This window comes from Pithys albifrons, chromosome 4 (assembly GCF_047495875.1).
Source record: "Pithys albifrons albifrons isolate INPA30051 chromosome 4, PitAlb_v1, whole genome shotgun sequence".
Classification (NCBI taxonomy): Eukaryota; Metazoa; Chordata; class Aves; order Passeriformes; family Thamnophilidae; genus Pithys; species Pithys albifrons.
In genome coordinates, this window is record NC_092461.1 from 73,499,661 (window position 1) to 73,517,296 (window position 17,636).

General features: G+C 37.5%; 1 protein-coding gene across 3 annotated transcripts in view; it reads left to right on the forward strand.

Annotated features, from left to right (window-relative positions):
* Nucleotides 1–17,636, forward strand: part of TRAPPC8 (trafficking protein particle complex subunit 8) — a 56,841-nt gene that overhangs the window by 21,309 nt on the left and 17,896 nt on the right. For all 3 annotated transcript variants that reach the window (XM_071554611.1, XM_071554612.1, XM_071554613.1), the window contains 13 exons: nucleotides 572–672; nucleotides 2,055–2,160; nucleotides 3,658–3,789; nucleotides 5,752–5,976; nucleotides 7,024–7,132; nucleotides 7,838–8,032; nucleotides 8,219–8,349; nucleotides 9,418–9,492; nucleotides 10,183–10,309; nucleotides 11,316–11,473; nucleotides 12,259–12,701; nucleotides 15,686–15,833; nucleotides 17,126–17,222. In XM_071554611.1, the coding sequence (XP_071410712.1) occupies nucleotides 572–672; nucleotides 2,055–2,160; nucleotides 3,658–3,789; nucleotides 5,752–5,976; nucleotides 7,024–7,132; nucleotides 7,838–8,032; nucleotides 8,219–8,349; nucleotides 9,418–9,492; nucleotides 10,183–10,309; nucleotides 11,316–11,473; nucleotides 12,259–12,701; nucleotides 15,686–15,833; nucleotides 17,126–17,222 (2,047 nt within the window). The remainder of the gene's footprint in view (nucleotides 1–571; nucleotides 673–2,054; nucleotides 2,161–3,657; nucleotides 3,790–5,751; nucleotides 5,977–7,023; nucleotides 7,133–7,837; nucleotides 8,033–8,218; nucleotides 8,350–9,417; nucleotides 9,493–10,182; nucleotides 10,310–11,315; nucleotides 11,474–12,258; nucleotides 12,702–15,685; nucleotides 15,834–17,125; nucleotides 17,223–17,636) is intronic.

Consider the following 17,636-nt stretch of genomic DNA (forward strand, 5'->3'; position numbering starts at 1 on the left):
ACTCTGCATTTGGATAATCTGAAAAGTTATTTTAATTTCCTAAGGAATGGTTTGTAGCGGTTTTAATTTTTCACAAGCTACTAGTCTTAGTCTTTACTTACTGCAGAAAAACTTTGCTCTCATATCTTCACCCCATGAAGAAAGAAGTAAAATTTGAGTGCATGTTTACAAGAGTTTCCTTGGAAGCTGATAATGTAATTTAATTTAAAACTGTCCTGATCTTAAAATCCATGACAGTGCTAATTTATCAGAAAGATTGTTCCTGCTCTAGGAAATCATCTTCGGATTTGTAAAGCAGTACTGAATCAATGCTGCTGCATAATGTTGGGAGTACTGTCATCTGCTGACACTTGTATGAAACTCTTGCTGCTGTCTGGCTAATTACAAGCAGAGCCATAGATAGGGTATTGTATTAATAAACCTTTTATCAGGTACAGTGTGTTGGATACACTTTTATGTCAGTACCTGATTAGGTGATCTTGAACTAGTAGCTGTTCAAAAACGTTCTTCAGCATTTTGAGGTTTACAGTTTGTTGAAAAAACTTCAGTGACTACTGAATTTCTCTTGTAGGAAATGGCAGCAGTATCAGCTTTTCTTCAGCCTGGGGCTCCTAGACCGTATCCTGCTCATTATATGGAAACAGCAATTCAGACCTATCGAGATATCTGCAAGTATGTTGTTTACTTTTGTGCTGATCCAATGAAAGTTTTAAGATCCCCACAATGTGATAGTGCCAGATGACATCACAGAATGATGTTAATTTTTTAAAGAGCAAGATATGTGAATTTTAGGATAGCATGAAAGGAGATCTATGCTGTTTTTGGCAGAGGACTTATTAAACTTGTGTATTGAATTCACGTGGTAGATTTTGGTAGTGGGGTGGCTGCAGTGAAGGTTTCTGTGAAAAGACAAGAGCTGTCCCTGTGTTCAAGTCACTTTTCACTCAGTTCTGAAATGCACCCGCTGGTGTTGCCTCTGTGATAACATATTTAGGGAAGGGTAAAAACAGCTGTGCAGCAGCTGTGAGAAAAGAGTGAGAAAATGAGAGAAAGAGCCCTGCAGGCACTGGGATTGGAGAGTAAGGTGATGCTTCCCTGCAGCCTGTGGTAAAGACCATGGTGAAGCAGATTTTGCAGCCCATGGAGGTCCCAGTGCCAGAGGAGGTGAATGTACCCTGAAAGGTGTCTGTAGCCTGTACAGAGCCTGTGCCACAGCGGGTTCCTGGAAAGAACTGTGACCTGTGGGGAAACAACACCAGAACAGTCAGTTGCTGAAGGGCTGTACGCTGCAGAAAGAATCTATGCTGGAGCAATTCTTGAAGAACTGTATTTGTGGGAGGCACCCCACACTGTAACAGAGGAAGATGATGTGGAGAAAGAAGCAGCAGGGGAGAAGTGTTATGAAGTGACCATAAATACTTTTCACTGTTCACCTGCCCTGCTTGTGGGGAGAAAGAATTAGAAGAGTTGGGAGTGAAGTTGAGCCTGGAAAGGAGGAGTTGTCAGAGGAAAGTGTTTTAGTTCTCTTATTTATTACTATTCTATTCTATTAATTGACAATAAATTAATCTTTTTCTGAACCAAATCCGTTTTGCCTGTGACATAGACAGGGAGATCACTCACCAGTTACAGTCTCGGCACACGAGGTTTTTAACCTGATCTCCCCCTGTCTTACTGAGCTGAGAGTGTGATAGAACAACTTGGAGAGTGCCTGGTACCCATTAAGATCAACCCAGTACAACTTGCTTCTAGCTGTTGGACATCTTGTTTATCAGATGACTTTAGCTGGTATTTTTATAAATACAGTATGTCCTCAAAAACGCTTTCTATCTTTGACTTTCAGAAAGTCCCTGTTATGGTAGGATAGGACACTTACTGTGTCAATCTGTATGTGGTTGTTTTACAGGGAATGAACTTTTAGATATTTTACTAAAAGAAGGATAAGCAGTAGAACTCAGTCTGATGTCATGTGGAGAAAATTAGTAAGATTTGCTGTGAAAAGTTTTCTATGGTTTATTTTGATAAATACTAAGACATGTATGTTTTTACTTTAGGAACATGGTTCTGGCTGAACGCTGTGTACTGCTTAGTGCTGAAATCCTAAAAAGTCAAAGCAAATACTCAGAGGCAGCTGCTCTTCTGATTCGTTTAACCAGTGAGGTAAACCTTTGTAGCTTTTTCCACTCCTGTCCTCTCCCTGTTTCTTTTCTTAGCCAAGCACTTCTAGGTTACATTCTGATTCTTGTCCTATCCTACAATATTTTCTAGCCAAAGGTAGCAAATGAGCTAAAAAGCAGGAAGTGAAGAAAACTGTTTACACTTTGAATGAAGGAACTAGTACAGTTATTTTCCTTTCTAGTCAAAAAACTTTTTTGACGACTTTAATCGTGCTAAATATTTTATCTTTGGCATTATAACTAATTTTCTTTGACATCTCTTTAGTTCTGGGATAGAGTACGTCCAGTTTAAGAAGTTGTGTGTTAAAAATATTAGCATGGCTTGCCAGAGCCATAATGGATACTGTTCTAAGTAACTAAGGCATTACTGTAGCTCAGCTGTTATAAACCATTAGAATCTTACTGTGTAAGTGGAAGCTGTAATATTAATTGGAAATTAAGCATAGAATTAGCTTCTAACGCAGAAATTATCTTGCTTGAAAAGGAGCGAAACGAAATGAAATACCAGTAATAGTATAGCATTTCCTTGGTAGCTTAGAGTAAAATCTTAACTGGCAGTTAGTTCTGACTTCACGGCTCCACCAAATGTGATGCCTCTGAGGCTTTTCTAGGATACATAGAGCATGGAATAAATTATCTGGAGCTTCCTTCTTGCCCTTTCAACTTAAGCTTACTAGCAACATTTATGAGAGCAGAATATTTAAGCAAAGAATTCTAATACTATTGGCTCTGCACAGTCATTTTACAGCTTAAAATTACATGTGGTGTGGTATGCCTGTGGTGCCTTTTGGTAGTTGAAAGAAAAATCTTCATAGGATAGTATATAGGTGTCCAAGAGTGTATTTGTAGTCCAGATACATACTTGGACATCACTGATAGCATGGAGTTCAATTGTGGTAAAATGAAATAGATCTGTTCTGATCAAGTAAAGTAACAGAGCTATGTCTTGGCAGGCAAAGAGAATGAGGTAATAATAAGAAATTATACTTTATTAAAAATGATCCAGGTTCTTGTGATACAAATTCACCAAAATCCGTTGCTCGCTTTATTTTTCCTTCATCCTGTTAAAGGTCTTATTTTTATTTCTAGCCTTAATATCTGCAGAGGGAAGGAGGGAGGAAGGGGAAGAGGTAGCAGAGTGCTTCAGAGGTAGTGGTAGGTGTTACAAACTGTAGCAGGAGTAACTCAAAAAGCAGAAAATAGTTCTTCTGTCTCTCATACTGAAACAGGTTTGTATATAGATTATCTGCTAGAAAAATAATATGAATATGATGCTGTTGAACACAATACATATATCAGTGAAAAATACTTTTAGTCTTATTTTTATATAGTCACATATGCATATGTTTGTATCTAAAATAATCCTCATGTTCACAGCACTGTTGCAACTTACTGTCCCCCTTAGCTTTAAAACAAGGCCACTGTTATTTTTGCTTTTATTGAACTCTGAGTTCTAATTCTCCTTTTTTCTTTTAAATAGGATTCAGATCTTCGCAGTGCACTCCTGTTGGAGCAGGCAGCCCATTGTTTTATAAACATGAAAAGTCCCATGGTTAGAAAGTTTGCATTTCATATGATATTGGCTGGCCACAGGTTTAGTAAAGCAGGCCAGGTAAGTATAATCTTTCCACATGCCCAATATGCCTGGTATTTGTTACTCTGAAAAACATGTTGAGTATGTAGTTAGTCTGTGTGTCAGCAATATTCAGCTCTGTGATCTTCTGAAAATGACTCCTGCATTGATCAGCTTAGCATTTTACTTCTGTATTTGAAATAATGCTGGAGATCACATGCTTGAAACTTAAATGATGTGTCATTTCTAAGTCTCATTTTGTACACAGTAAAATAAAAGGCATTTGAGCAAAAGAGTATTTTTACTCTTGAGATAGGAGTGAATTGCAGGAGCTAAGTATTTGTTAAACTCAATTTATTAGAATAATAGCAAAATGTAGTTGTCTGTTCTCCCTTGTGCCTTAAATATGCATGCTTTTTATTGGAGGTGCAGATGTGTGAGCAGTTACTGCAAGACAAACTAAAAGTATCTCTTTATGGCTGCCTAGACTTTAGCGGCAGTTAAACCAATACATATCAGATTGTTTTTACTGCCACTTGCATTCCTTTGCAGGCAGCTCTTACTGTGGTTAATAACCTTAGTGTTTATTGGACAGAATGTGTGTGCTTTGGTTCTGCCTCAGTTGTGGGATGCGCTCTAAAGATGACCTTGTGCTTGATTCTTGCTGAGGTTGTTATTGCAAAACAATATAGAAGAACCCCAGGCATCAAAATTCTGTTTGAAACAAAGTCATATGGTCTTGTTTTTGTTTTCTTCCACCCAATCTCAGTTTCATTGTCCTGGTAAGGCCTAAAGAAAGTATTGCTGTATACTTGGCTTCTGTGATGTGAGGAATAGGAGGAATACTTTCCCACTCCTTGGTTTTCTTCATTCTGTAGTTTCCCTGTCTTGTTATGACAGTACAGTACTGACAGGGAGCTATTGATCAGACTTTTTAATTTATTTTTAGTTTTATATATTGCTCCTTTGCCTTGAGAAGTGCATTGCATTTTGTGAAGTTTTGACTTCATGTAACAGCTGTCCTGTTTTGTGGGTTTTTTCTAATATTTGTAGGGATTCTGTTTTCCAAGAAATGCTTTTTCAGTGTTACTGGGAAGTGTAAGTGGTTTCTTTTCTTTTTCATATCCTTAGAGGCACCAAAATATAAAATATTACTTAAGAGAAATCAGCCAGGCCACTTAGCTGGGTACTAAAATAACTTATTTTAAGGGGTGTCATTAGTACGTGCTGATGTTAAGGATTTACTGTTTGTACTCTGCTGTCATCACCATACCAATTTGAACCTATCTTAGATTTTTTTTTTCTCATTACTGCTGTAAATAAGGGAATACTGTTCCCATTTTTCAGAAGCTGAGACTTAGCTTTATAGTGAAGGCCTGTGCAGCTATTCAGTACCTAGACTTGGGACTGAATGCCCAAGTCCTGATGTATGAACAGGAAAGGAACTGTGGAGCTGATTGGGAGCAGAACATCTGTCTCCCAATGGCTGATATGATTGGGAAATTTTCTTGTGTGTTCTGTAGGGCTGTGTTTTGTTTTGCTGGGCATGGATTTTGTCCCATATATGTCTGCTGAACAACAGTTGACTCAGAGTGTAGCACTGAATTTCAGTTACAGAGTGGAATGAAAAGTGTTAAATGTAGCTTCTGTCCTGAGGCTTGGCAACAGAGCTCTGCCGACTTCAGCAGTCAGTCCTAGAGCAACACAGCACTGTTTTGAAAGCAATCTCTTGTTTGCTTTTTTAACTTGGTGCCTGCTGCCATAATCTTTGAAAACATGAACTTTATCTCGAGGCTGGGCTCTGTAGAAACGAGCGCTTCTGTGGTTAGGTGGGTGTTGACCAGGAGATATGAGGTACAGTTCTGCAAACATTACATTTAGCAGGGCGGAGTGGTAAAAACTACAGCAACTTTTCTGACTTACTGTTTAATCTTCATAATGTTATAATTACAATCAGTGGATAATGAGATTATTTGAGAAATTAACTTGTTTTTCTTGCAGAAGAAACATGCCTTACGTTGCTACTGTCAAGCCATGCAGGTTTACAAGGGTAAAGGCTGGTCTCTTGCAGAAGATCATATTAACTTCACTATTGGTCGTCAGTCCTTTACGCTTCGTCAGCTGGACAATGCTGTCTCTGCCTTCAGGCATATTTTGATCAATGACAGTAAACAACCTCCAGCTCAGCAAGGAGCTTTTTTAAGAGAATATCTTTATGTTTATAAGGTAAATAATTTCATTGTCTTTGTTCCTTGAGTACTCAGTAATTTTATTATGACTTGTTTTCTATTAAGTCATTAAATGACTTGGTCTTACTGGCTTTGTCCCAGGGTTGTTTTTTTTTTAACTGGTTAATGTGTTCATTTTTTACTTCATGCTTCAAAAACCCCACCTACACAGCATCTCATATGTGTAGCAAGTGTACTTGCACTGGTGGGTATTGGTATCTGTTACTATTACAGCAAGGTAACATACGTGTTTTTATTGCAGTGAAATGAAGCCTTTTTAAGGGTCTTGGCTGAATTGCAGCTTATGATAGATCAGTAGTTTTTTAGAGGAAGTGGATCTGTTTTGTTTTCATCAATTTATAATGATTTTTGAGGCTTTTGATAGTAAATGTAGCTTTGTCACCATCCATATCACAATGAATTTTATTCTCTAATACGTGTATTTATAGATTGACTCATGGAGTTGCCTGTAAGTGCACAAGTGATACTGGATTGCAGTATACCCTGTCCATTATGAGGTGTTTACTACTGATGTCACCAGGCAACTTGCAGCCATGAAGATACTTCCTGTATTTTAAAACTTATAAACAGAATTTGTGTTGTATTTGATAAGTTATGGTAGACCTTACACAAGACTGGTGTTTGAGTTCACTGCTTGGCTGTGATGAGAGTGTTGCTTAGTGGTGGTGGGGTAGTGAGTGCAGTTGACGAAATTCTGAGGTGGAGAGTCAAGCTTTTATCAAATAAAGTTTGTAATAGCCATGCAGTGGCAATAGTGATGGATTAAAAAGTGCTGGATTAAAATAATTATTCTCCTTTTTCCATAAAGATTTCACAAACTTTAAACTCTTATTGAAGAAAAAACTTCTCCTTCAGACTGTCAAAACAGTTAATTGAAATTATACTATTTTCAAAAATACTCCCTGTTCAAACATTTAGTGCTTTTAACTCGGCTTCCTTATAATTTGTCATTGGGTATGTGCAGCATGGACGTCCTTGTATTTGCATAATGGCATGACACTGTTTTTATACTCCTTTACTTCAGAATGCAGCCCAGCTATCACCTGATGGTCCCTTACCACAGCTTCCTTTGCCATATATTAACAGCTCAGCAACTCGTGTTTTCTTTGGGCATGATCGGAGACCAGCAGAAGGTTAGAAAATTTTATGTGAATAGATTGAAGTCCCTTTTTTAGAGAACCAAAATATATGCAACAGTTGATGTAATTTAAAAAAGCCTGTCTAATGTGACAAGGTAACTTCTTGAAAAATATTTCAAAAGAAAAGCTTACACTTGCTAGATGTTTTCAGACCTCCTGTGTAAATATAAGATCTTATGTGTGTGGTTGTGCTAATTACCACTGTTTTTCATATCTGGAAAGCCCCAGTGCAAGTCTGTAATGAACTTCATGAAAGGGATTACAATACTTTAACAAATGCTAGGTGCTAGTGACAGTGCTAGAAATTAGCTTTACTGTTAACTTGCTCTTGCATGAAATGTTTGAAACACTGTGATTTCTGAATGTAAAGAAAGCTGAGTGGAAATTCTTACATAAACCAGGGCTGTACTGTGGGGTCATAGTCAGTCATAAAGTAAGAATTATTTGTAACCTAAGTATACCATGTAGCTTGCTAAAGTCTTGGAATTTCACAATTTCCAAATACAGTTCAAATTACTCTCTGATTGTCTCCCATGTGTGTGTTTCAAGATGTGTTGCAATTCACTGTCTTAAATCAATATTAACATAAAAATGGTAGTGACCTAGAACTTAAAATATTTTAAGTATACTTACCAAAGTGTGAGAGCAGCCCTGTGTTGCAGCTGTTCTTGTCTTCTAAGACTACCTTACTCATACCAGGTGAGAAGCAGGCAGCTACGCACGTAAGTCTGGATCAGGAGTATGACTCGGAGTCATCACAACAGTGGAAGGAACTTGAGGAGCAGGTTGTGTCTGTGATAAATAAAGGAACAATACCTTCAAACTTCCAACCAACACAGTTCTGTTTAAATCGGTACTCGGATAACTCCAAATTTCCGCTTGCTGTGATAGAAGGTAAAGTTAAGATTTTTACACTTCAGAAGTAAAGTGAGTTGGATAAATTTATATAGTGTTTCCTGTCCTATTGTAGGTTTGAACCAATTGCAAATTGTTGGCACATGAATGCTTTGAAATAAGTGTACCTCCAGGCTGTGATGGGGAAAGCCTGTTGTCATTGATTTTTTGCACTTTTTTTAATAGAACCGATAACTGTCGAAGTGTCGTTCCGAAACCCTCTGAAAGTTCCACTTCTTTTGAGTGACCTTTCATTACTGTGGAAGTTTCAACCTAAAGACTTCAATGCAAAGCATGATGGAGAAACAAAAAAGCAGGTAAGGAAAGCTTCATACTTTTTCAACCCAAACAGAACAGCTACAGTTATGTAAGTATATATTAAGTATTCAAAGTCCTGTAGTATGAAAATATTTAAGGATAAGCATTAAACTTTAAATTAAAAAAAAAAGGCAAAAAGATGTAGCTACTGAAATTTTTTATGCATTGTTTAGGTTTTCCTAGATCCATAGGGCGCAAAGCAGCCCAATTAACAAACATACTGTGTTTTGTAAAGCTGAATTCAAAACAAAATACTTCCAAGATTTCGTTGTATGAGTGCTATGTCTGTTTTGAGTCTCTCTGACCTTGACCAGCAAATGACTTGCAGTGTCAATAGGTAGATTATCAAATACCGTTTTCTTATTTGAGCTACTGTCCATAATAAAATGTGTGTTCTGAAAAAATGTGCTCATATGACATAGGAACATCTTGGTATCTCAATTAGATGAAAAATGAAAATTTATTGTATTAATGTTTTGATGCTTTATATGAATAATTTTACTACTGTTTAACTTAATGTTTCAACTAATGCTCCCAAAACATCTGTAGGACTGTTCCATGTCCATATTTTAAAGGTTTTACTATGATCTACTATTGAATATTACAGTAAATTCCTAAATATTTTTTTTCTTGGCCAAAAGCATTTGGAACATAATGATCTGTAAAGGTGCTGTAAGCGCTTGTCAGAGTTACAAACATGGTTTCACATAACTCAGCTTCAAGGCTTATGATACACTTTCTGTTTTGTTCTGATCTGCACTGCTACTTTAATGGTATGATAAATGCTTCTGTGAATTTCAGTGAAATTGACTGGGAATGGTTCCAATTTATAGTACTAAATCCTAAATTTCTCTTAAATAAATGTTTACTGAGTTTTCAAGCTGCTTTTTAAATTCAGAAATCCCGAGAAGCTGGACATGCAGCACCTGTTCATCCTAACTGTCTGCAGTTTGAAATTCGTATGCTTTTTACCCTTGAACACCTTAGGAAAGATGTTGGAATTATTATTTATGGCACTTTTTCTGCTTAGGAGTGGTAGTATCTAAAAAGCTGTGTCTTCTTTTCAGGGAACATGTGATGAAGATATGGTAGGAACTGAAGCAATAGCAGAATTTTTAATTAATAGTGAGGAGACGAAAGTGGTAAGTACTGAACCTTGTTTTAAAAATGGTCTTTTCAGTGCTGAACTTTAGAGTGGAATTCAGACTTAGTATGATCTGACCTTAATGCTAAACTTACAGAAGACATGATTCAGAAGTTCCAGTACTTCATATATCTCATCAGTGTGTATAAATATCTGAAGGGAGGATGTGACAAGACCAGAGTAGTGAGCATAAGAGGCTACACCTGAACTTCAGAAAACATTTATTTTTATTTTATTTTTTGTGATGGTGCATGAGCATTTGGCCCAGGCTGCCCAGAGAGATTGTGGAGTCTCTATCCTTGGAGATGTTAAAAGCCATTTGGATGTGGTCCTGGGCAGCTGCCTCTAGGTGGCCCTGCTTGAGCAGGCAAGTTGGACAAAATTACTTCTAGAGGTCTATTCCAGCTTCAACCATTCAGTGATTCTGTCTCTGTTAATTGCAATAAAAATTAACTTTTAGGATTTTTTTACTAATGTAATGAACATTTCTCAGTTGTGAACTGTTTTGGTAAATTCTGTGTATATGAAATTTTAAATCCAGTCAATGATATGTAGTTACTGTTGCAGTTACATGTGACACACCTATGAAGTAAATGTAGCTGTGAGTGTGTTTATCAATTGGACATTTAAATGTAATAATACTTCTTTCTAGTAGCAACAACAACAAAAATTTAACGTATCTCCACAGGCAAGACTAAAGCTCTTTCCCCATCAAACAGGGGAGCTACATATTCTGGGAGTCGTTTATAATCTTGGCACTGTTCAAGGTGCTGTGACATTAGATGGGATAGATGCTTCTATTGGATTACAGACAGGTAAGTGTATTACTGCCTGAAGCTTGTGTGTCTCTGGAAGGGAGAGACATGGCTCCTGCAGTAGAACTAAACTCTAGTGTTTAATGTTTGACTACCATGACGGAAGGCCTTCCATCAGATAGGGATGTAGAAACAAACAACTGAAATGGGAAAAGAGTGAATTGGCACCTGTAGGAATCCCATGAAGAGGGATGCGAGACCCATACTCTGCTGCTCTTCTTAAATCTGAGGAAATTCTGAAACCAGTAATAAATTGAAATGAAAATATTCCATCTAGGCCATGTTGAATCTGTAAGAACTTTCATTGATGCTCTTGCCATTCATTTTTCTTCTGGGTCTGTTAGCTTTCAACTTTTGTCTAAATTTTGCACTAAAGTTTTTCATAGATTCTCAAATTTAAATTTGGCTAATACAATTTTAGTTTTTTATCATCTTGACTTTCCTTTATGTTAATATATAAATGGCTTATTAATTGCATGGTACTTGATCTGTTTTGTTGAGTCTTTTGCCTGAAAATGTGTCTCACAGGGAAAACTGGGTTGTTAGATGAAATGGGGATTAAAACACATTTGAAAGTGTTTGAAAGAAATAATGAAGTTTATTTATCTACAGGGCAGAAACCTTTTGAATAAAAAGCATTTGGATAAGTGGTTGTCTTTGAAGGAGTTAATCCTTAGGTGATTTTTCCAGCTTGATGGAAATTGGGAAAAGAAATAAATGCACCACTTTCATGCACCATGTCTGCTACTAGTTGTAGTCAAACTGTTGAAGGGCAGAATAGGACTACAATGGCTAACTGGCTGTTAGAACTCACAGTAGCCATGTGTGATGTGTGACAGGAAGCTTTGTATAGTTCTTTGTCAGTGTTGCTGCTTAATCAATGAACACTGCATTTGCTAAATAACAGAAAAATCAAAATGACTATTCAGATTGGGTAGAGAGCTTTGGATCACTTCTCAGAAAAAAGTTAGAAATTATAAAAAAAATGTTTTAAAATTTTTTTCAGGAAAGTTGGTTTCCAATGGGTTATCTGTACGAGGGCGACAAGATTTAGAAATCCAAGGACCTCGGCTTAATAACACAAAAGAGGAAAAAACGTCGATTAAATATGGACCCGATCGACGTTTAGATCCCATTATCACAGAAGAAATGCCTTTGTTGGAGGTATGTAGCTACTTTCTATTGGCAGTTTGTTTATAAATGTAATTCTAACAGTGAAGTCTTGGACTTTTTAATGCCTAAACCTTTCCAGGCAATTTCTGATCTGTCAGAGACAAACTTGCGTGGGTTTTTCCAAAGTGAAACTCGAAGCCACAAAGTTAATATCCTTCTGAAATTGCCATATTTGGTTTAGAATTGTAGTTCCAACAGCTTTTGTACCCAGATTTCAAGGTGAGGGGGCAACAGGGAAAAAAGCTTTTTTCTTTTTGCTTGCCATTCATCTAGAGTTCCAATTGGTTAATTAAAACACAGTGCTTTTCCTTACTAGGGTTATTAAAATCGTGTGACTAACTGGTTAATGACAATGCTTTGTAGAGTAGAATAGTTCAGGTAGAAGGGACCTACAGTGATCATCAGATCATCTAGTCCAGCTGCCTGACAAAGTTACTCTATGTTAAGGGCATTGTCCAAATGCTTCTTAAACATTGACAGGTTTGGGGCATCAACCACCTCTCTCTGAAGCCTCTTGCAGTGTTTGACCACCCTTTTGGTAAAGAAATACATCCTTAGGTCCAATCTGAACCTCCCCTGGTGCAACTTTGAGCCATTCCCATGTGTCCTGTCACTGGATTTCAGGGAAAAGAGGTCCATGCCTCCCTCTCCACCTCCACTCCTCACGAAGCTCTAAACAGTAGTATAGTGTGAATGTGTTGGTGGTTGTTTTCAGGGGCATTCATAACTTGGTTCTGTGTTCAGGCTTTTATTTTCTCCTTTTGTCTGCCATACAGGTATTCTTCATAAATTTTCCTACAGGGCTTCTCTGTGGAGAAATCAGAAAAGCATATGTCGAATTTGTGAACGTAAGCAAGTGTCCTCTTACTGCACTGAAGGTTGTGTCCAAGCATCCAGAATTTTTCACTTTTGGTGGAAATACTGCTGTTCTAACACCACTAAGTCCTTCAGCTTCCGAGAACTGTAGTGCGTACAAGACTGTTGTGACAGATCCTACCTCTGTGCGAACAGCATTGCTGTCTTCAGCTTCTTCTGCAGACTTTGGGGTTGGCACAGGAGGTTCACCTGAAGTAATACAGGTTCCACTTCCTGATGCTGTTCTTCTTCCTGGGGCTTCAGTGCAGCTGCCAATGTGGTTACGAGGACCAGATGAAGAAGGGGTTCATGAAATTAACTTCTTGTTTTACTATGAAAGTATTAAAAGGCACTCAAAAATGTGGTAAGTTTTTTAATCTTTTTTGTCATATTTGTTAGACAAATTATAAGCATCATAACCATAGATCTCAATTTTTCTCAATTGCTGTAATGATGTAAAAATGGCCTGTTATCTGCTATTCTAAGCCATGTTTTTTCTACTATATGATCTAATTTCCATATGAAATTATATAGCCTACACTGCTTCCACTGAAGGAGTAATTATTAAAATAATTTTATACAAGGACAATTAATGGAATTCTGTTAATACAAACTGTGTATTTATTTTCTCTGAAACCACATCTTTCTGAGACATAGAGTGAAAAATCATGACTTAATTTATTTCTGCATATTATTAAACAAAATTTTGTCTACTTTGAATAGAAGATTTTGTTCTTAGTTAACATGTGGTTAGTAATTGTGTTGTGATGGAAGTTATTCTCTTTGGAGGAGTTAAATACCAAGTTTGATTTGTATCTTCCTTCTTGGACCATCTTGAGAGAGTGGACAGGGAAGTTTGACACCACAAGCTGACAAATAGAGCTTTCTTTGAACTGTACTTGGAAGGCAGCAAGTTGAGTTTTTATGTCACTTATTCCCAAGTCCCACCTGTGTCTGAGGCTAAGGAGGTAACTTTTTTGAGAAACATGTTCTTTGAAGGTCTTTGTTTAGAAAGTGAAGATATCAGCCCTCTGGGTGCCTTACTGTAGTAACCTGGCAAACAGCCAAATTCAGAAATGAAGACTGTCTCTTTTTACCTGTCTTTCACTGTTTTGTAAATACTGTTCTTATGTTGCTACTTTAGAGCTGTTAAGAGCTCATAGCTAGAGCTTATAAAAAGTTGCAACAGACTTTTTATCCATATTTTAGCTCACTAAGAATAATGGCCACAGACCTTGGTACATAATTACTATTTAATTTTCTGTGAGAGAGATTTATTACAAAGCTGTGTGTGCTGGGTTTGTTTGTCTGGAGAATGTCTCCGCCCACTTTAGGAAGCAGTACAGGCTGTGAGGAGTGGCCCTGGTGGTGTGGTTTAACTCCACATACAAACAAATCCCACACAATTCTCTCCCCCTCAGTGGGATGGGGGAGAGAATTGGAAGAGTGAAAGTGAGAACCTGTGAGATAGAGATGGTCTAGTAGGTAAAGCTAAAGCTGTCCACATAGGAAAAATAAAACAAAGAATTAATTCACACATTCCCATGGACAGGCAGATTTTCAGGAAAGCAGGGCTCCATCATGTATAGTGGTTATTTGGGAGGACACATGCCATCAGGCCAAATGTGTCCCCATTTCCTCCTCCCTAATTTTATTGCTGACACCATATACTATGGAATATCTCTTTGATCACTTGGGGTCAGCTGTTCCTTAGCTGTGGTCCCACACCTTCTTGTGCAACCCCGGCCTCCTTGCTGGTGGGGTGAGGAGCAGAAAAGGCTCTAGCTCTGTGTAAGCCTGCTCAGCGATAACAAAAACACTCATGTGTTACTAACACTATTGAACAACACAATCCAAAGCATAGCCACTTACCAGCTACTGTGAAGAAAATTATCCCAGCTCAAACCAACACACCTGGTGCCTGTACTATCCATGTTCAGGACAATGCTGGGCAGCAGGGCTGTTTCAGATGAGCTCTGGTAACATGGACCAAATGTCTTGTGGCTGAAACCTGTTTTCCAGGCTAGTTCTGAGTGAAACAAAGTTCATGGGCTGTGAGACTGGTTCAGTAATGTAAACCAAACCCGAGTAAATTGAAGATGGTTAAGAGAGTGGATCAGTAGCATATTCTCGAAATTGAAGTCATGCAAATGCACCCTTTGTTTAGACTTTTCACTAGCTTTTGAAATACCAAATTTAACTTTTCATTCGGCTGTAAAATAGTCTGGAGGAATAGGGAATTCATTCCCCTACAATGCAGAACTAATTTCTCCTCGTAATGTACAGAAATGGAGGTGTTTGAGAGAGAGTGGTTTGGGGAATATACGTGTTCCTACTGCACTGAAGTTTCGAGGGGATCTTCGAAGGGCTCTGGTTTAACAGTGCTCTTTGTAGACTGAGCATAGCTTTTAAATGTTCAAAACTTAATTCATTTGTGCTACTGAAAGTTATACAGACAACTGTATATCTGAGGATTAACTGCAAAACAACAATTAGGTTTATTTTGTAGACTGTGACCTTATGTGAAGTAGAGTTTAGGAAGTCAGTGTTTGTTTTTTCCTTCCAAAACAAGTGTTACATGATGCTTCAACATACTTAGTAGGCAATGCATATAAAATTTTTACATGCTTCTAAAATGTTTCCATTTGGAAGTTAATGGTATCCTAGAAGCTTCTATGTGGGAAAAGCTCATGTGTTTTGATGATGTCCAACGATGGAACATTACTCATCTTTAGAAAAACAGGAAGATAACGTTTACAAAGGGTCTGTTGGCCTGAAGGTTGAGCATGTCTGGAAAAAGGCAAAGTAGCCATGGTTTGGTTCTAGAAGATTCTCTGCTCAGGGGAATGTGTTGAATGCAGTGGTGTTTTAAGTGCTTTTTAGTAGGTGCTTATGGAAGAGATGTGACTAACTAGTGAGCCTTCTATGGATTATTTACTCAAAAACTGTTTTCCAAAGTATGTGGTGGCAGTGAAGAGCTTAAGGATATCCTTGTGCCAATACATGCCTGCTTGCTTTGATTGTGCCAGTTACCTTACATCTGGAATATTTCTGATGTATTTTCATGGTAACAGGTGAGCCTTTTTCTCTGGTGTTTTGTACTGGCTCAGAGACGGTTTGAACAGCACCAACCCATGCGGCATGGTTTTCAAAAAAAACAGAGCTTTGATATGGAGCTAAAAAGAAAAGTGTATCTTTGATGTTTGAAATAAATAAATTGTCTAATGGCCTTAATATTGACAAACATAAAAGCTAAATTTCCTGATGTGATGTTCTGGGCAGCAGTCCTGGTTATTTAGAACGTTGTCTTTTTCCTTTCCTTCCCTCTCCCCTGTCCCTCTTTCCTAGTCATAGAGTATTAAGGCACACTGCGGTTATTTGTACCAGCCGGTCTCTGCACATTCGAGCTACTGTCTGCAGAAGTAATGCACTTGGAGATGAAGAAGGCAGAGGGGACAACATGCTGGTGTTTGTGGATGTAGAAAATATCAATACTGTAAGCTATTTTTTTTAATAATAATAATGATAATGGTATTCTAAAGCTCAGAAGATGTGTCACCACTGGAACCAAGACTCAAGTAAAAGGTTTTTTTACATTAACTTTGCAAACACTAAATCAACTTCAATATTTGATCATTCCAGTTACTATTGGAACAAGTATTAACATCGTTATATCTCAACTCTCCCTCAGTCTGCTATCCTAATCAAATTTCAGGACTATAGTTCAAAGTCTTTTAGAAAGATTTATTCCAAATTGATGAAAGTTCTTGATGATTGCAACTTCCAAAATAGTTCTGAAGAGGCAGTCTGTGACCCTGCAACCTTTCAGTGGAAACACTGGTAGTTTTAGTGGCATTGTCAAAGTCAAAATTGAAGCTCCGATTTGAAGCAAGTTTTTGTGTTTACATTTATCACCAAACTCTAAAGATGGTGTTGCTAATACAGTCCAAATACAGATATACAATCATAGAATCGTATGTCTGTTGTGATCTGTTGACTTGGTAAAGCAGATAAAAATACTTCAGTTTTTCATACCATGATAATTTAAATTTACTCATTTTTTGGTAAAGCCGCTCCTATTTTTTCAATCACAAAGCAAGGTAAAATCCTCTGTTCATAATGTTCCTAGACACGTATTTGGTAGTGGAATCACTGAGCTGATTTGTCATTTTCTTTTAAAGGTCTGTACATTCTGTTTTTTCCTCAATTACTAAAGGGAATATTTTCCACTCCTCCTTTAAGGAGGAAGGAGTGTTTTTGTAAAAGTGCTTACCATGTTAATAGTGTGAGGCTTAGTTTTCCACTACCAGCTAACCCTTTACAAGAAAGGAAAGCAACTTGCAAAACTACTTCTCATTGTATATATATGTAAAACCAAAAGAAATAAATCTTGAATTTCTAGGATTTATGACCTAGCAATGTTGCTAAAGTAACCTCAGAAACTAAGTGGCCTTGTGGAAAGTGTTCTGCACTGGAGTTAGAAAAGGCTAGTTTTTGTGAAAACTGTCTTAATCTAAAGGACTAGCTTGCAGGTATTTTTCTGCAGGATCCTTAGTTCCTCTTTGTGGCTTTGTTTACTGAAATTGGAAGTTGCCGTGAGCTGGGACTGTTGTTTTACATCACAGAGGGTCTTAAATCTCTCCTTGTCTTTTAGTACTGTGTTACGGATGGTATAAATAGTGAGTTAAGATTCTGACGGTGCCACCTCGCAGTGAACATTTACTGTGCGGTGTAGCACATCACAGCTGTGATTGGTCTTATTTGACATAGCTTCTGTCTCTTCCTTAGAGTGAGAGTGGCGTTAAGGTGTTTCATATAGTGCAAGTTTCAAGTAATAGCAAGCACTGGAAGCTTCAAAAATCTGTTAACATTTCTGGAGACAAAGGTATGTATCTTTATGACCAAAATGATGGCAAATATAGCTTCTGCCTGATAAGTGAAAAGAATCTTATGAGGAGCTGAATTTGACTTTCAGAATAATTAGTTTCCAAAAACTAATGCCTTTCTTTTGTTAGTGTTGCAGGAAAAGTGTATTGACAGATAACTTTTTCATACTTTGTTAATTTTAAAAATGAGCTTAACTTACATGTAAATAGCTCATAGGAAATGTATTTCAGTGTCCCTTTACCTTTAGTTAATTATAACCGTGTTGAATTTTACTGATCAACCTAATACTCCGTTAAGAGCTCTATTCAATTACTAGAAATATACCAGAACTGCTAGTGCTGCATCTGGCATAAGTTCATGTAAGCTGCTAGTGGTTGACAAGGCTGACTATTCCAAACAAAAACACCCAAAG